Raw genomic sequence first — 18,877 nt, 5'->3', positions numbered from 1 at the left:
TGCCAGCGTTGCACTTGCAGAAAGTTTTCCGTACTGTTAGAAAAATTGTAAAACAATGACATAAGATAAGAACTTTATTAATTCATGAATTTAACTCTCTCTTCATTGCCCACTAGTACTGGATGAGTTTGCGGATGTAGTCTAAAAACTGTCAAACACAGTTTATAGGCTATTAGCTACACTTGAAACAATTTCTGGCCTAGCTTATTATGAAAAAAGTGTTCATTGATTTGGTGTAAAGAAGCCAACCAGTAATACTTCTGAGATGTGTTTATTTTTACTTGAGGTAGCTCTATTTATCATCAGTATGTTGGCAATAGATCCTGGTAAATTATTTATAAATAATAACCACATAATGAGAAAATTCAGCCCGGTTTAGAGCATTCCACAACACAGAGACTCATCCATCCATCCATCCATCCATCCATCCATCCATCCATTTTCTATAGCTGCTTCTCTCAGGGTCATGATGGCAACAGGGGAAGAAGAGCAGCAGAGACATCTTTCCTCCAGAAACTCCCTCCAGCTCCTCCTGGGGGCTCTGCAGTTGCTCCCAGGCAGCTGGGAGCTGTCATCCCTCCAGTGCGTCCTGCGTCTGTCCCATCATCTCCACCCAGTTGACCGTGCCTCGACTCCGAGGTCGTCCCAGATTGCTGAGCTCCTCACCCTGTCACGGAGAGTGAGGCCAGCAACCATGTGCAGAAGCCTCATTTCGGCTGCTTGTATCCGCAGTATCAGTCTTTCGGTCAATATCCAAAGCTCATGGCCATAGGTGAGGGTTGGAAAGAAGATCAAACTGTAAATCGAGAGCTTTACCTTGCGGTTAAAGTTACAAATGATCTCATCCTCACTGCTCACTGCTCTATTTTAATCCCTTTAGATCTCAGTGCACTGCGTGACACCATAAACCATTCTGCTTGATCTCAAAGAATGGGTTGGTGTTACAAACAAATGGTTCAATATCATATTCTGCTGGCAGGTCCTTTTTTGTTGTTTTGTAGGGAGTGCAACATGCTCTCCAGTACATCAAGGCACAAATTCAGGCCCCATTCACACTATTTTCGTTATGTGTCCACTTCCTATTGTCATTTTAGGTCATTTATTCTGTTATGCAGACAATACTCAATTCAATATGCTAATAAAACTCCAAAAGGGTGATACCAGCAGCTTAACCCATCTTAATAATTGACTTCCAGATGGAAAGTACTGAGGGTCTCAACACTTATTGCATAATAAATCCAATATTGTTGGATTTGGCCCAACCAACTCCATTAATCAGATTCAGCACAACCTCTGTAGTCGGTCAACCATTGTTAAGCCTACTGCTAAAAATCAGAGAGTTATTGATGCATCTCATACACTGCCATTGTATTTTTAGTTCAACTAAGTTGCTTTAGGGTATTGTTTTGATCATAATACTTTCATTGGGAAATAAATGAATTAGACTCTATTGGATCCTTTTCAAATTTTAAGCTAACAAATTACTGCTTTATATGATATCAAACTCTGAATGTAAAATGACTTATGAATGAGTTATAAGGCCTTTACTACTCCACTCATAATTGTATTTACAACTATGTCAAAATCCATTCTTTATTTTTTCTTTCATTCTTTCAACTATAAAGGTACAGTTAGATCGTTTTATAGCAGATCAGTAGGTAGGTTTAAGTAAAAGTGGTTTCCCTTTAAAAGGTAATTTACAGCCCGCAACGCAAAGCATTCTGGTAGTTGTAGTTATTTCACGGCAAGCTTGGATAACCCTCCGTCAGAGTAAGTTATTCGTTAACAATCTGTCATCATCGAACAGTATAGTTATCTGTTGGTCTCGGTTATCGTTGAAACATTACTTTTAAATTGGGATTGTTAAGGAATTTAAGCCATTTTTGTTTCAACCACTTCTTATACAGCAAAACAAATGCCATTTTCTAGCTTACGTTGTGTAGTTGTCCGCGGACCCTTCCGTTGATATGACTGGCTGTAGTTGGCTAGCTTGGTTTGGATCGTAGCAGTATGTTTCTAAATATAAAGGAAAACAAATTACGTCTCACGATTTAGCTCACTGGCTGCTGTAATAAGCCTGTAGTACTGTCTGTGTGAATGGGTCAATGTTAGCCAACCGAACTAGGTCCTGTGCTAAGTTGCTTCTGTACGACACACAGCCTTATCAGCTCCACACTGAACGAGACACTTGACGTTTGGTGCTTGGACCTGAGGTAATATGAGGTTTAGTGTGTATATTTCACCTCCACATTTTAAAGTTTGCTATTGCGATCACAAGAAAGCAAGGGGTGCGTCTCAAAACTTTCCACTCCCCTCTTTCACTGGAACTTGAAGGAAAGAGGTGAGGAGTAAAGGGAGAGCAGATGGGGCAACTGGAACAGCTGTTTGAACTATTTTTTATTTATAATAATAAAAATATTAACATAGACATAATTAAAATGTAAACATGGCACAAATCCTTAATGTTTACAGTGACTCTGTGTTTTCAATATTTTTTGTTCTGAAAATGTAAAGTATTACTGTACATTTCAGATTATAGGCTATATGACAGAAGTTATGAGCATTATGAACATGTGAACAGAATTCCTCAGACTACAGTGGTGTGTTGTACAAAGATTTGTACAGACATAATGAGAAGTGCCAGACAGTGCAGTGGTCTCAATCCAGCCTTTTCTTTTGTTTACAGTCATGCCAGGTGAAGCTACAGAAACGGTTCCTGCGCTGGAGCAGGAGCTTCAGCAGCCGCGGGCAGACACAGGTTTGTATGCTTGGCTGAACTCTCAAATTGACATCATGGCAATCAGGGAAGGAAGCAAACTTTTGTCCACCAGAAGAGAGATAGATCACGCACATCCAAAAAAAAAAAAAAAGGGACACAGGTGCAGGACAGAAAAAATAACAGTGAAAAAAGTAGAGACCGCACAGCAGCAAATCAGCTTCCAATGGTTTATTAACTGACTGACGTTTTGGCCCCCTGGCCTGAAAAATAAAATAAAATAAAAACTTACCACAGCCAGCTGGTTACTTCCCCACTCAAATCACAACACCATTGTAGAAAGGTCCTGGAGGTGCTTGCCAGGAAATTTAGATTTCAATGATTTCTTTCTTTTCCAAAAATGATAACTAGGAATTCATGGTGATAGACTAGTTAATTCTAAAATTACTGATCTTTGTGGCTTTCAATTATGTGGAAATTAAGTGGAATCGCTAAGTCTTCCAAGGACACCATTAAAACAGTTGAGTATATTCATCTGGAGATAATGTAGCGTTGGATACAGTGCCATCAATATCAGCCACTGTCTTTCAAATCATTGTAAGGAATGATGCTATATAAGCCCTGCTGCATCCATGGTTAAGATGAACATTTTGGAAATGTTTGATTTGGATGGGATTGTTGATGGGAGGCACCGATAACATGTTAGTAATAGCCTAGAAATACTGTCATGCATTTCAACTGAAAACTTGTCTTTTCCTCAGACTCTGGTCTTGAGGTCCTGTCCTCCCCTCCTCCTCCTCCTGCTACTGCCAGTCACCCTATGCCTACCAGAAATAATGAGGCTAAAAGTGGGACTGAGCAATTATACGTCCCTGTAGCTTCCTCAACTAAAGCCCTACCTGTGGCCACCAAACACCCCTCTCTGCCATCCACCTTCAGTCCCTCATCTCCAAATTGTCTTCCCTCCCTCCTCGTCTCCACTCCTCCCTACACCCCCCTCGGCTCCCCTTCTGGCCTTGGAGAGGCTTACCTCCAGCCCAAGGTAATGAAAGTCAGAGAGACGGATGGATCGCAGGTTACCACTAACCTACTACACTCTACTAAACCCTCCTCTGCACCAGGCACGGCTAATGCGCCACACCCAACTGAATCTAACACCTATGCGCCAGCTCTTTCCAAACCTTTTCATCCCATCCCGTCTGACATCACCAGCGGTGCCCCACACACTCACAAGCCGCCTGCCATTCCTATTCTGTCCACGCTATCTTCTGCTTCATGTGTTGCCCAATCCGCAGTGAACATTATGGTTTCCCGCCCAGCTGAAGAAGCTGCTCTCTCTTCCCCTACCTCGGCTATTGTTCCCCTAGCCTTATCAGCAGCTGCCGAGGCTGTTCATACTGACGATATTGTGTCTCAACCTATCTCCTCTCCAGTCCAAGTCCAGCTACCTGAAGCTGCTCCCAAAGTGATATCAGCTAGAGCCTCCCCCTTTGCCTTTAAAGTCACATGTCAGCCCGCAGCTCGAGCTCCCATGTCATTTTCTGCTGCTCTAGCCCTTCGGACCACAAAGAGAGCCGCTAGAAGTCAAACACCAGAGCAGCAGTTGCATGTGACAGCCTCCATTCCTTTGGGGCCTTCAACTGATAAGGCTGAGCTGCATTCTGACACTATGGCTGATGGCAGCGCTAAAGAGGCATCTGTTGATAAGCTGGCTGAGAATCAAGCTGTGAATGGAGATGTTTTGGCTTCTGCTGCTGCTACTGCATCTGTCCCGATCACTATTGAGAAAAATCCCACAGCCCAGTGTCCTGCGTCTTCTCCATCTCCCCCAAATGCAGAAAAGCCCTCGGTCTTCTGCTCTGCCCCTGCTAGTGTCAAGGTTATGTCTTCTAAATCGTCTCCAGCGGCTATTCCTATTCCATCTGCTGAAGAGATTGGTGACCTCCCGCAACCGATTCTTCCAAAGGAACCTGTTGGCTCATTTATGGCCTCCCTAGACACTGTGGAGGATCTCCCAAGGGACTCATCATCACCCATTCCTGCTCCCTCTGTAACCCCTTTTTTCCTCACTGAGCCTCCTCCAGACCAAGATTCCCCAATGGAACCAGGGGTTAAAAACAATAAGGGTATTTTTTTATTAGTGTTGTGCCTGTTTTGCATGGCATTAAACGTGGCACTAATCAGTAACCATTTATGTAGTAAATACAGCAATTTGTAGGTCTTAGGTTGTAAAGAAATACTTAAACTATAGAAACAAATCACATTTTTGTTTTTATTTTCTCCAAAGAGATTATGGAATGTAATAGCGAGGGCTACATGTACAGGATGGAATAACAATAGAGCAGCTGTCAGTAGCTGGAAGGTTGAATTGCGATCCTCTGTATCAACAAGTACTCAAGTGCCCTTGAAGAAAGCACTCACCCACCTGTGAATGTCTACTGCTGTTGCATTTGCTGTGTGTGAATCGTAACACTTGCACTTGGAGCACGGGGATTTCAAAGCTCTGAGAAGTTTTTTTGTGTGAAATCTGTTTTGGATTGCCTTGTCTGTTCACATGTTAATGCAGGATTTACCATTAATCGGATAACACTACCTTGCCTATGCATGGGTGGATACACTCTTCTTTTGATCAAAATTTAAACTTGTGACTTGGAGCTCAACCAGATAAGGGTTTTATTCAGAATTTTGATCTCATTGATGAGACTAACCTTAGCTCAGTACTCTAACCACTGCAGTGAAGTGATGTGTCCTTTAAAGAGATGTTTGGTGAAGCAGATCTTTGCATCACCTTTTTCAATAAACCAACAGCATTTCTGAGGGAATACTGTATTCTTAATTGAATGATTGGCTGATTTTTAGGGTCCGATACAGATTCAGAGAGTGATGAGTCAGTACCAGAGTTGGAGGACCAGGACTCGAGCCAGACGCAGACACAGCAGGCACAGGTGAGACCAGGATGGACTATGGCCACTTCTCCAAATGCAAAACAAAATTAGCAACAAAAAAAACAAAAAAAATATCTTATGCTCGTTCTTTTCCCTCAGCTCGCTGCAGCAGCAGAGATTGATGAGGAGCCAGTCAGTAAAGCAAAACAAAGCAGAAGTGAGAAGAAAGCAAGAAAGGTCTTGTACTTTAGTTTAATTTGCCTCATCTTGGATTTTGTCCATTCCGTGGCTGCAATAATTATATCTTGTGTTCTCATATCTTTGGCTAGGCTATGTCTAAGCTGGGTCTCCGCCAGGTGACAGGAGTGACGAGGGTGACCATCCGGAAATCCAAGAATATTCTCTTTGTCATCCCCAAGCCAGATGTCTACAAGAGCCCAGCATCAGACACATACATTGTATTTGGTGAAGCCAAGGTAAGAACCATTTTCATTCCTATTTATTGTCATCATAGGATTTATAAAATAGTCGTAGTACTGACAATTTGCTGTAAAAACTGAATGATGATTGACCTTTAATCTAGATTGAGGACCTTTCACAACAAGCCCAGCTAGCTGCAGCAGAGAAATTCAAGATGCAAGGAGATGCAGTCTCAAATATCCAGGAGAGCACACTTACACCCACAGTACAAGAGGAGAGCGAAGAAGAAGAGGTGAGTCCCTAATTATTTTTTGCTTTGTTAGTTATCTTCTTATCTACATTGCACTCATGATAAGGTTATGTAAAGAAAATCCGAAAAATAACCATAATCTCACACGTTACAGGTTGATGAGACTGGCGTGGAGGTCAAGGACATTGAGCTGGTGATGTCACAAGCTAATGTGTCCAGGGCGAAGGCTATCCGTGCTCTCAAGAACAACAATAACGACATTGTCAATGCTATAATGGTAAGAAAATTAAGACCACTAAACAAGCTTAGGCATGGTGCACAGTAAAGCTGTATGTGAGCAGGTTGTTGCTGGAAAAGGGCAATATAAAGGTTAAAAGAACAGGTGAGGTTATTCAAATCACTAATAGTGTTTTATTTTTATCTTTTTTTGCAGGAACTGACCATGTAGGCATGATGCAAAACGTCTTGCTTTCCTTCAATGGAGAAGACTAATTAAACTTAATATAGGGGGAGGGGAGGTGTTAAACTGAATGTTCTGTTTCTGTTTGCTGTGTATGTTTCCCTTTTTTGCCAATAAAAATATTTTCTGTGCATATTTTCTTACCTGGTGAAAGTGTCTGTCATGTAAACAGGACGCTGTCAAATCCCAGCAATAGCTTGAATGGTAGATACACTGCCATGTTTTACTGAACAAAGTTACCTAAAAATGGCACTGTGGTGCATTGCTTGCAATGTTGCCAATATACATATTTTACTGTTGCACTCATTGCAAGGCACTCTGGATAAGAATGTCAGCTAAAGATGTAAAATCCAAATTTGTTAAGTTTATGTGCATGCACTTGTGAGTTGTGACGCATATAAGTGTAGGCCCGATAATATCAAATTATAATACAGAATTCATTTGGTATGATTCAAATCCATCTGTCAACCCAGGAGTCGTGTATCAAACGTGAATTTGTGCCATAGACTGTAAAAAAAAAAAAAAAAAGACATGCGCATGAACTTTTAACCATACAACTCTTGGTGGAGCCTTCGCATAACTCTGGAACTATAAAAAGACTTGATTCTAGAATCATCTCAAACAGCTTCTATCAAGCACCCGTGCCCACGCTCGTGGCTGGCTGGTGCTAGGCACGTCACGAGAGAACAAGGAAAACACGCGATGCTTGGAAATACACCAGTGAGTGAATCTGTTGTAGAGAGTTAGTATCTGTTTATGTTCGCATTTTGCCTCTCAGTACTCATTGTTACCAGGCAATATAGGTAACAGTGCTACAGACATTGTGGTCCGACAAAGGAGTTCAAGTGGTAGAAACCAAGAAGATGTAAGTCTTGGGTTTACTTTTTTAATGGTTAACAGTAATATAAGTACGTTACTGGGAGTGGAGTGTGGTTGGGATGCAGTACGGAACTATCCGGCTAACTTGGCTAGCACACGAGTTAGCTTCAGCGGTGCATGCATGCTCACCCTGCACAGGACTAAAAACTGCAAGCCGTCGTGTCCACTCATTTAACTTTTTTTGTGTGGCTCTAACTCTCATTCAAACTATTATCACCTCTGATTATTGGATGTCAAACTGTTTTTGTGTAGAGGCCTTAACGTTACATTAGCGATCGTTAGCTAGAAAGCTAGCAGGCGAATGTCAACAGGGCTAGGGTGGCTATCTGTAAAGCGTGGTGTCATGATCAGGTTTGAATGGAAGACGTCACTTTAGCTAGCATAACGCTATACACACACCCTTTAGCTAGCATAAGCTTTACACACACTTTAGCTAGCGTAAGCCATACAGACAAACTGTCCAGTGTTACTTGCAGTACAAACTCCCTTCATTCCAGACAGATGAGCTTTCCTTTTCCTCACTAGTTCATACTCAACCGAGCATACAGCTTGCTGTCAATATTTGTGGAACCTGATTTCCTCTCTGACTTACTGTATTAAACACGCTAAACGTTGCTGTGGGATTTGTGTTGCCACCAAGACGCCGGGTGCACCATTTTGACAATGACTCAAACTAATTTCTCAGAGAACATCTATTTTCGTAGAGCAGAGTAAAAGTGCTGTCTTGCCAAGTCAGTTTCAAAGGACCATCATCATCAAGGAAGATCATAGTAATCTTGAATGAGTAGGGTTGTGCTGGGCAAGAGGCGTCATGATTCAAACGTGACTTAAAATGTGCTGCACACATGTATGCCACCGTTTCCCCTTTTTTCATTCAGCACTTGTGGACCACCACTGCTGGCCAAAATGTGAAATGAAACCATTTGGCCCAGCTAATACCAACAATTGGGAAACCGGTAGTCTATATCTATGAAATGTATCTGTAAGGTTAGAGTGAAGTAAGACTGGATGTTGGTTTTCTTGATGAATGTCACTTATTCCCTTTGCTATTTTTTTCATCAGGCAGTCTGCAACTGCTAAGTGGTATGACAGACGGGACTCTGTTTTCATTGAGTTCTGCGTGGAGGACAGCAAAGATGTGAAAGTAAATTTCAACAAGTCTAAAATTGATTTCAGGTAAGAGTGTAGGTTCATAACACCTTAATATGGCAATATTCATGAGAAATGCATTATGCTTCGGGCTAGCTGACCAGATGAGTAATATAGTACATGAACTATATTCTGAAAATTGAACTGATCTTTTGGTCCAGAATCGTGTTGTTGTGAAGGAAAAGTCATTATTTCTTTGCTTCTTACAGCTGTGTTGGTGGGACAGATAATATCAAACACCAAAATGTATTGGACCTTTTTGAGGAGATTGACCCCAAAGTAAGTTTGTCACCCCCAACCATAACCAGTGTTGCCACCATGTTTTTTTTTATCAAAGCATTTATTTATCCTTCTCTTTTTCATGCAGGAATCCAAGCACAGGCGCACTGACAGGTCTGTGTTGTGTTGTTTACGAAAAGCAGAGGCTGGGAAATCATGGCCACGGCTCACCAAAGATAAGGCAAAGGTAATTTTCATGAATAATAAAAAGAATCTTCTCAATCCACAGATAATCAAATCACTTTGCAATTCAATTACCGACTCTGTTTACATGCACACCAGTTATTGCCCATTTATTGCCGTTATTCTAAAAATGAATCTTGGTAAGCTGTTCACTTGTTTATCAGAAGCACATATTACTTAAATATTAATCTTTGCATGCAGTCCTGCATAGTCCAATTAAGCACAATAAAACACCACATCCCTACATGTCAATTCCCTCATTACAGTTTTTTTAAAACTGCAAAATTCTGAGAAAGGTGAAGCTGCAGTCTGCCAGCTTGCTAAAGAACTAAGGGAATATGTACACACCACATTTGATGATTTTAAACTCAAATTGAGAGACATTGTCAGAAAAAAAGGTTTATACATAATACTACCGCCTGACTAATATTATCATATTCAAATGGTTTTAATTATGCATGTCATATTTTAATATTCATACTCTAATCTGTCTTCTTGTAGTTCAACTGGCTGAGTGTGGATTTCAATAATTGGAAAGACTGGGAAGATGACTCAGATGAGGACTTGTCAAGTTTTGACAAATTCTCAGAGGTAAGCGTGTTGAATAGAGACAATCTGCTGGAAGTGCGGGTATTTCCATTCCAGACTCAGTGCTGACATGTTGATTGTCATCTCTCCTGTGTCTTGCTACAGATGATGAACAGCATGGGAGGGGATGATTTACCAGATTTAGATGGTGCAGATGAGGAGGTATGATTCTTTAATAACTCCATTATGTATGTCCGTTATTACAGTGACCAGTGCTTTATTGTATAATCGGAGTAAAAATAATAAAGCGGCATTCACTGGTTAAAATAGTGTGTGGAGAATTCTGATTGGTTTTTTTTGTGGATATTTTCAGCATGAGTCTGCAGACAGCGATGATGAAAGTAAGTCCTATTTCAAAAGCACTGTTTTGTAATTTTGTGGTACCATCATTTTTGTTCCACTTCCTATTTTACATGTGGTTTAGAATTGTTGTAATTTTAGCTATTTGGTGTTTTTTGTTGTTTCTTGTTTTTTTTTTGTTGCAATAGCCAATCAAATGTGTTACAACATCCACTTGGCCAATTACATGGTGCACTGCAAGGTGATGTGGAGTCAGTGTTAATTCTTTCCTTATCTTAACATTTCATTTTTGGTTTTGTTTTCTCTGCCAGAAATGCCAGACCTTGAGTAGGAGAAAATGGGATGCCACCTCAGTAGTAAACAAAGTGAGTCACAGGTTGGTTGAAGAGAGAGACTAGAAATGAGATGGCAGCCATGTTGGGGAAGAAACCTCATCTCTCTACAAAGTTTCCAAAGCCAAACCCTCAAAGGCGGGGAGTGACTGTCGGATACAGACATGCACAGAGATCCTTAGCGACATACAGTGCTGTGCTTTGCTGTTCTATTCTGCATGAACAATTCTGTTTAAACAAAAACGTCATTGTTCATTGACTTCAAATGACTGTAATGGGATGTGCTGATGTCTTACACCCTCTCTCCCTCTCTTGGTTTTTTGCGATGTCAGGTTATGTATTGAACATTGTGATTTTTAATGAAGAAAAAAAAAACAGATTCAAAATGCCTATTTTCCAAAAAAGTAGATTTTTTTTATGAAAGATTTCCCCTTTAATGTTTGTATTGTAAATTGCACTTATATTTTGTTTGTTAATTTATAAAAGAGTTCAGCTTGAAATGAGTTTTCCAATGTATGTCAACATCTGCAAATATTTAACAACAGTTCATTGAATATTTCAGCATTTAAAATAAATGAATATGCCTGTGCAACTTACAGCTTGTGTTCAGATTATGGTACAGTAAACATGGTACAATCTTCTCATGCAGTCACCTTTTGCAAAGGTGTTTTTTTTCCCTATGCCAGTGTACTAAACATATTGCACGTTGTAGCAGATGCAGAAAGTAATTTTCTTCCATAAGCGTACTGAGGTGAGTGCAGAAATCCTATGTAGTCTACCAAGAGGTTCCCAAATTGTTTTTACTGACGTGTGTTTAAGCAGATACACTACAAATATGTTTTGCAAACTTGTGTATTTGATTTAACATGTGTTGAATACTTTTGAGTTTGTCTAATGCTGTGGGAATTTTTGACTACATATTTCTAATAAACTGTTTCAGACCAGCTGAATATATGGTTTTAGTACTGAAGAATCACTCATGGAAATGCCAAATAAGTTCAATGATCTGGCACTGAGTTATGAATTAAATAAAATACAATAAACTGTTAAGATAATCTGCTAGTAGTAAGTGTAATACAGTCTTAGTATCTCCAAAAATATTTGGCCAATTCACATGATGTGAAATATTACTTTGTGACCACTGTGTAGTGCTAGCGCTCCACAGCACTGTACTATTGCTTCTGTGCCATATTAAGTGAGGTATGAACAAGGGGAATTCCCATCACAAGTGATCTCAACATACTCTGTTGTACCAAGAGCAGAAGGAGAAAGGAGCCTGACATTTAATCGTGCTGTGCTGCAGTGAATTCTTTCTTGATCCTGTTGGGTAATAATCTGAATTTTCTCACCACGTCTCCCATGGAATCACACAAGATAACTGGGGGAGATAAGAAACACCCTCTAAAACTAATCATCGGCAAGTGAAGGCTATGAGGGCCATACAGTAACCATGGGCACAAGAAACTCTTCACTGCAATTCAGTGGATAAAGTCTCCCTAATCATGGCTGATTGCAGCTGATAGAATGACATACCTGCCTGATCTGTGGTTCCAAAACTACTTGGAATGAAAGTAGGCTACACTCAAGAGCCTGCATGTTAATGTATTGGATAACTGAAGGACAAACATGCCTTTCTAGGATATGAGAAAATGTTCAGTCTGAAAGCGGAAGATTTTGAACACGGCAGAACGTGTGATTATATATATTTCCCATGCCAAGGCGTTCATCAGCAGCTCTGATGCCAACCGTAGCTTCTTGGCTCTCCAGTGTTCTTTGGGCTGCATTAAATGTCTCCACCACTGTGTGGTGATTGCAGGCCAGAGTTTCTATTCCAACGTGAGATGTTTAGAGACTGCATGTTGTGTGTGTGTCAGCAGTCTGGACCAAGGGAACAGGAAAAAACCCATGCAAGCATCTTTTAAACACCCTCCCCTGTAAAACAGGCTTAAACCCACAAAAGGTGGCTTATCACTGATGAGGGCAGTCATGAGAGCGACATAATACTCATCACAATAGAGTTGGTGTACCAACTGGCCAACTAGTAAACTCTCAGGATCGAATCTGCTCTGCTTTAACTCTATTTTGCTCTAGCAACAGCCATCACTGTCATGCATTTTGATATGACTGACCTGACCACAGTGTTGTTAGATTATTTTGCTCACCATGTTCATCTGCAATTGAGGTGGAAAAATTAACATCCAAAGTTTGTGAGATTAGTATGAACAATCACGTTGAACATTTAAGATATACAACTTCCGAAGTGAAATGTATCCTTGAAACTTGCATCAATTTAGACGGATTCTATTGCCATATTCTATTGATAACCATTCCAGTACAATAGTGGGCTCTGCAGTATTCACAGGGAAGAGGCAAAGAAGTATATGGCCACTCTGGCTCATGGATAAGGGAACTCTTATAGATTCAACAGTGCCGGTAAGACAAACAGATCATAGAAAGCAGCAGAAACTGTTGCTGCCAGCGTTTTGTTCCCATGCATGAAAGGAGAAAAGCGGTGAGCGCAGCATAATCCTTTCAGCGGGCTGCGGCCGTTCCTCTGGCTGCCCTGGTCAGCGTGATGCTCCAGTGCAGAAGCTCAATGCCAGACCTGCTGTCCCCCTCTTCCTCTCCAAGCATGGATTTTCCACCGCTTTATCTGTCCTGAGCCTCCTAGCCCATCCAGCACACACAATGTAAAACTCTGCCTAATCAGTTCTGCTGCCACAAACCAATTTGTACCCATCCAGAACACAAGTGGAGAAATGGAGAAATTGCTTGAATTGTGGCGATCACTGTTTCAGTTTTGATGAGAGTGGATGTGAACTGTTGATTATGCGCTGCAAATAAAACAATGAAAAGAAGATAATGGAAAAAGACTGATGGGCAGCCACTGCCATGTCATTCATACTGTGCCAGTAATCATGTCATGTTGCTGAAGGATTACAAAAAATATTGTAAATTGAGCAAAACTTGATCTGCAAGTCACTTCTACCAGTTCATGGTTTCTGTCCACCACATGCTCACAGCTTTTCTATTTTCAGGTGTTAAGTTCAATGTTGATGTTTCTGTCGGGGGCCGTTCACGGTCAGTAGTGTTATGAATGGGATTGCCTACTGTTTTCTTTGTATCAGCACGTAAAGCAGGCTGTCGGGGAGACTAGATCTTTTTTTCCCCTCCAGTAACACAAGGGGTTTAGCTGAACCCCTGAAAAGCTGGGAGACCCCCAGTGGAGATCTCAGAGCCATTTTAATTCCTCAACACTTCCTACAAAGCATCTCACATCTGCAACAGAACAGTATAGTGCTACACCACCCATATGTTTGCTTTCAGCCTCACATAAGATTGTAAATGGCGCGTTCAAACCACCTAAATACACTACTTAGATAGCTTTCTCGTATACGTAACTTTAAGTAATCCTCAAGGCCCAAATTTACCATTTTTGTGCTGACTGTTTCAACCTGTTACAGTGTGGGATAGTTCAGGTTCAAGGTGATCTGTGCAATGAGCAGAGAGAGGTCAGGGTGAGAGAAGGGTTAAGTGATTTTGTTTTGATTTGTAGTATTGTGCACTGGCCCCTCCCCTGGGCTCGGCAGGGCTGCCTTGGCCCTAGGGCGTTATAAAAAGGCCTCTGAGCTCCCCCTGCTCTGGCATAGAGGCTGAATGTCTGCAGGACATGCTTAACGTTTGTCTATCCATGTTCTTCTACTAACCACCAGCAGGGTTGGCACATAGATGCACAGAGACTGACGCGTTGCTCCACTCAGGAGCTCTCTATGACTGAAAACACAGCAGATTATTGACAGTTAGCAAAGTTGACTCTTAGAGAGTTGCATGGTGAACGGTTTAAGGGCTGTTCCGTTTAGTTTTAGAGAGGCAGTTTCTGTTAGGAGGCTCGTTTTTGTAGTTTGCTCTGTGTTTTTGTTTAACAAACTACAAGGTCTCAGTCATAGTCATTACTGAGGAGAATAAACACCTCCTTTTAGTTGATCAGGGTTTTTTGGAGTCCTTTGTTCACCTTTCATCCCTCCATTGCTTAGGGGTTGCTTTTTGACTTTTTGGCCACCATGTGGGAGTTCCGGTCCATGTCTTTCTGGCGGGCGGTGTTCGCCGAGTTCTACGGCACCATGTTCTTTGTGTTCTTCGGGCTGGGGGCGGCCCTGCGCTGGACCACCGGGGCTCATAATGTTCTCCATGTCGCCTTCTGCTTTGGGCTGGCGGCTGCCACCTTCATCCAGTCCATTGGCCATATCAGTGGAGGACACATCAACCCGGCCGTCACCTTTGCCTACCTGATTGGCTCCCAGATGTCCCTGTTCCGTGCTTTCTTCTACATCGTTGCTCAGTGCCTGGGAGCTCTGGCTGGCGCTGCCGTGCTCTACGGGGTCACACCCACCAACATGAGGGGCAACCTGGCACTCAACACGGTAAGATTACCTGCCAGTTACTGGAACAAGCCTTAATGCTTTATATCCATGTTACTAGTAAACATTGACTGGCTTTTGACTCACATGTCTTATGTTACATTTGTACAACTTCATTGGCTGTTTATTTGGCTGTTTAAGTATAAATTCTAAATTTTGGGATCCTGGCAATTATGCCTCAGTCATTACAATGGATTGTCACAGATTTTTAAGTGAAAACATGATTTATGGTAAATTATCTCTAAGCGCTGCAAAATTCTGTCTGGAAGAATGCCAATATATAGATTTAAAACAAATAATCTTAAAAAGGTCATCTCAAGTGAAAAATCACAGTATGACATACATATGACATAACGTATAAATAGTTCTGTGCACCTACATGTTACCAATATAGTCATTTGACCATTTATAGGATAATTCAGAACCATGTTGATTGTGTGTTAATAGATTATGCACTCACAACATTTCTCCCATCCCACTTTCTTCTTCCATCCCATCTTTTGCTCCTCTCGCCTCTTCCAGCTGCAGCCTGGCATCAGCCTGGGCATGGCCACCACCATAGAGGTCTTCCTCACCCTGCAGCTCGTTGTGTGTATCTTTGCTGTGACGGATGAGAGGCGCAACGGTCGCCTAGGCTCTGCCGCCCTGGCCATCGGCTTCTCTGTGCTCATGGGACACCTCCTTGGGGTAAGAGTCAGTCTAGAGGGCAGCAGATGAACCAGTCAAGAAATTTGAAAAGGGCTCACCAGGTTCATAAAAAGCACTGATCGTAGGAAGCAACATTGCATGAGTCTAAAGGACTACTCTCCCTCTCTCTGTCTTAGATGTACTACACTGGAGCAGGGATGAACCCGGCAAGGTCCTTTGCCCCTGCTGTCATGGTCAGGAATTTCATCAACCACTGGGTAAGTGGATCATATTTAGAACTCCACATGTGCCAATTAGCACCACAAGAGGTTAAGAGTTCATGCAAACCATAGTAAACTGGCGTATTTGACAACACATTCTGCTCTCTGTCCTCTCCTCCTCCTTTTTTGTGAATGGTAGGTGTACTGGGTGGGACCTATGATTGGTGGTGCCATGGGTGCTCTGCTGTACGACTTCATGCTGTTCCCACGTATGCGCGGCCTTTCCGAGAGGCTGGCCACACTGAAGGGCAGCCGGCCCCCAGAGGCCGAGGGCCAGCAGGACAACAGGGGAGAGCCCATCGAGCTCAAAACACAGGCCCTATAAGCCTGGGGAAGAAGATTGGCTTTCTGACCCCCATCCCTCACCCCTCACCCCTCACCCTCAGCTCCCAGTCCATCCTCCACCCACTCAACTAGCATATACACATTTCTGCACACATACCTCTTCCCTCCCCCTACCTCTTCCACTTATCATAGATCCCAATCCCTCAGAGTAGCTGGACACCTTTGTTCTCCTCCTGCATCCAGAACTGGACATACTGAATTACAGTGAAGGGGCAACCAAAGCCCTGACCATCTCTCCTAACCTCCCCTCTACCCAACCTTCCTCTTCCTCCGCCTCCTCTTCCTCCTCCTCCTCCTCCCCCTTGGACTGCAGGACAAAGATGGAGGGTTAGAAGAAGACTTGCCACTGAAGGAAGCACCCTGTGCCCTATGGTGTAGGGAGTCAGTCACTCCTGGCTGACCAGGTGGCTATAACTGCTCAGGACAGGGGCATCTCTCTCTCTCTCTCTCTCTCTCTCTCTCTCTCTCTCTCTCTCTCTCTCTCTCCCTCCCTCTCTCTTTTTCTCTATCTCTTTTGTAGTCTGCTAGGAGTGAAGCTACAGTAGAGCAGTGGACTTCTGCATGCTTTTCCATTTTGATCCAGTGTGATCTCTCAATTTCGTTGTTTCGTTTTATGAACTTTGGGTAAATTACATGTACGTATTATACTTTACCAGGATTTATTTGACTCACATTCTTTTTTAGTCGTGTGTGTGCCTGTGTGCGTGCGTGTGTGTGCGTGCGTGCGAGTGTGTGTGTGTGTGTGTGCATGTCTGTGTGTGTATGCTTGTGTGCCTGTTTTAATCGATCATTTTTAGTTCTGACTTTTCATTGCCACAATCCTTTGTTTGTATCTTGCTTTGTTTTTTTATTTATCATGCAAGCTTATTCTAGGGAAAGATGGCGCCTTTCCCTGCCCTCATTGACATTGCAACAGTTTGATTTACAAGTTCAACAGATTCCATATTTAGAGTGCTCCCCTTTTTATATCAGATGCCTATAATTTATGCCTTCAAGTCAAGTCTTTTTAAACAATTTCATTCAATTTAGCGTCTGTGTCTCATCTAGGGGAGCACACGCACACTCATATTTATATGAAAATAAACACACAAAACACTAAACCATCTGGTCTTTTCTGAGCTCAGTCTTCAATGCAGTTACAATTATAAACACTTGAAATGGTATAATTGCCACAGAATTACCCTTGGCTTTTTAAGTGGGAAGTCTGAAGGTTTGTGCCAAAATGAGAGAAGAATTTATACAATATTTGTGTTGGGTTACATTTTAAATCTATTTCTGACATGATTTTTGTCTTTAGAGCTTTGCTTTTAGAGCAGCGGTTATTATAGATTCATGTACAGGTGTGTGATAGTTGGTTTGCCTTTACTTTTGCGTGTCTGCCATGGAAAAACAAAGAGAGCAAAACTGACAGGCTGTCATGAGGAACAAGCGTTTTCTAGTTGATTGTGTTCTTTGACATGACTGAAGAGTCTTTGTTATATCAACTCGAGGTTAGAAATGAAAGAGTGCATGAGGTGTAGTGGCTTCTTGCTGGTGTCGGCAAACACCTGGTGCCTTCTCTTTTCTACGGTGAGGTGGGTAGCTATTTAGGAGTGAGATAGTTTCATGGTACAACCCCCTCTCTGATTTTTGGTGAGAAGAGAGAAGGTCACCCTGAGGCGACTGAAATCTTTAGCTTGTTTGTACAGGGTGGTAAATGTGCACCTGTATTTTCATAGAATCTACATAGCAAAGAATGAAATTTGAAGGTGAAGCTCCACATTGGCCTGTTATCTCCTCTCCCTTCCATCCCTCCTTCACTTACCCTACCTCCTCCCTTTGTTTACATGGCAGCCATCTTGTTCTGCTCTAATGAGGGGACAGTTGAAGCTGCTGGGACTCTAGTTCTGGGATGGAGGGGGGGGGGGGGCAGGGGCACTGACACAACGGTTAGCATTTTGACATTTGCCAGAGCAGTTATTGAACCAGACATGTAAGCTGATTCTCTCTTTCCGCTTCATCTACATAAGCTTTTACAGTTTGATTTCCTTGGCAGTAGTTGAATAGAATTTCCATTTTAGTGACTTATGTTGAAATTAGAATTTGTGTTCTACTGGAAAAGCTTTGTGATGTACAGTGTAAAGTTTTCTTATTTTTAAAAACTTCCATGATTGTTGAAACTGGATGGATAGAAAATATAATATTCAAGTTATGCAATGTCTCCTCTTTGGCTGATGGATTATGGACATTATGCCAATTATGTTATACACCAATATGCTTTAATCCAATCGACAGCCTTTATGCTATAGGGCATAACTTCCTAATCACATTGCCATGGATTTATTATTTTTATATGTTTAAAAAATGCTAAAATTCTTGTTTCCATTCTTTTTCCTTGTCTGTTTTCTTTTAGACTCACTGTAGAAAGACATGGGACTTGAACAGTTCCTAACATGACAGACTTAAATTCAGACATAACAAAGAAGTAGATCTGGGTTTTATACAACTATTTTTGGGATACATACAAGTTCTTTTCTGAGAACTAAACCCAGGGGTAATATCCATTCACCAAAACATCTGCCAGTGAGAGGCTGATGTTTCTGTGACAGCACAGGAGCTGCGAGTGCTGGATCTCAATGGATTTCTCCTCACTTTTCATCTGCAGTTGGAGTAGCTGATCCATCCTTGTCTGTCTGCCACTGCTTGTACATTGAAGTAGTTTGAATGACATTTCACTCTATGCGCAGTGTTTCAAAATTTGCCACTTCCCTGAAAGCGCTCTGATA

General features: G+C 41.9%; 3 protein-coding genes across 3 annotated transcripts; all 3 read left to right on the top strand.

Moving 5' to 3' along the window:
* Positions 1-1,729: 1,729 nt before the first annotated feature.
* LOC139927649 (nascent polypeptide-associated complex subunit alpha-like) lies at positions 1,730-6,869 on the top strand. Its single transcript, XM_071919858.2, has 8 exons — positions 1,730-1,770; positions 2,687-2,758; positions 5,576-5,661; positions 5,761-5,838; positions 5,931-6,077; positions 6,185-6,313; positions 6,426-6,548; positions 6,705-6,869. The coding sequence occupies exons 2-8, from the start codon at positions 2,689-2,691 to the stop codon at positions 6,717-6,719; spliced, it is 648 nt and encodes a 215-aa protein (XP_071775959.1). The 5' UTR covers positions 1,730-1,770; positions 2,687-2,688; the 3' UTR covers positions 6,720-6,869.
* A 571-nt stretch (positions 6,870-7,440) lies between these two features.
* LOC139927661 (prostaglandin E synthase 3) lies at positions 7,441-11,395 on the top strand. Its single transcript, XM_071919872.2, has 8 exons — positions 7,441-7,596; positions 8,673-8,786; positions 8,969-9,038; positions 9,127-9,225; positions 9,723-9,812; positions 9,915-9,971; positions 10,123-10,150; positions 10,421-11,395. Coding segments are annotated over exons 1-8 (480 nt in total). The 5' UTR covers positions 7,441-7,594; the 3' UTR covers positions 10,441-11,395.
* A 3,107-nt stretch (positions 11,396-14,502) lies between these two features.
* On the top strand, positions 14,503-16,092 carry mipa (major intrinsic protein of lens fiber a). Its single transcript, XM_071919859.1, has 4 exons — positions 14,503-14,862; positions 15,382-15,546; positions 15,684-15,764; positions 15,907-16,092. Exons 1-4 carry the CDS (start codon positions 14,503-14,505, stop codon positions 16,090-16,092), a joined length of 792 nt encoding a protein of 263 aa, XP_071775960.1.
* Positions 16,093-18,877: the final 2,785 nt, after the last annotated feature.

The sequence above is a fragment of the Centroberyx gerrardi genome, chromosome 14 (genome assembly GCF_048128805.1).
Source record: "Centroberyx gerrardi isolate f3 chromosome 14, fCenGer3.hap1.cur.20231027, whole genome shotgun sequence".
Taxonomy (NCBI): Eukaryota; Metazoa; Chordata; class Actinopteri; order Beryciformes; family Berycidae; genus Centroberyx; species Centroberyx gerrardi.
This window is presented reverse-complemented; position numbering and strand designations above follow the sequence as displayed.

Coding starts and splice junctions, on each gene's coding strand:
- LOC139927649 (XM_071919858.2), top strand. CDS start 2,689: ATGCCAGGTGAAGCTACAGAAACGGTTCCTGCGCTGGAGCAGGAGCTT. Junction 5,662..5,760: donor CGCAGACACAGCAGGCACAG/GTGAGACCAGGA, acceptor CTTTTCCCTCAG/CTCGCTGCAGCAGCAGAGAT. Junction 5,839..5,930: donor GTGAGAAGAAAGCAAGAAAG/GTCTTGTACTTT, acceptor ATCTTTGGCTAG/GCTATGTCTAAGCTGGGTCT.
- mipa (XM_071919859.1), top strand. CDS start 14,503: ATGTGGGAGTTCCGGTCCATGTCTTTCTGGCGGGCGGTGTTCGCCGAG. Junction 14,863..15,381: donor GCAACCTGGCACTCAACACG/GTAAGATTACCT, acceptor CGCCTCTTCCAG/CTGCAGCCTGGCATCAGCCT. Junction 15,547..15,683: donor TCATGGGACACCTCCTTGGG/GTAAGAGTCAGT, acceptor TCTCTGTCTTAG/ATGTACTACACTGGAGCAGG.
- LOC139927661 (XM_071919872.2), top strand. Junction 9,813..9,914: donor GTTTTGACAAATTCTCAGAG/GTAAGCGTGTTG, acceptor GTCTTGCTACAG/ATGATGAACAGCATGGGAGG. Junction 9,972..10,122: donor TAGATGGTGCAGATGAGGAG/GTATGATTCTTT, acceptor GGATATTTTCAG/CATGAGTCTGCAGACAGCGA.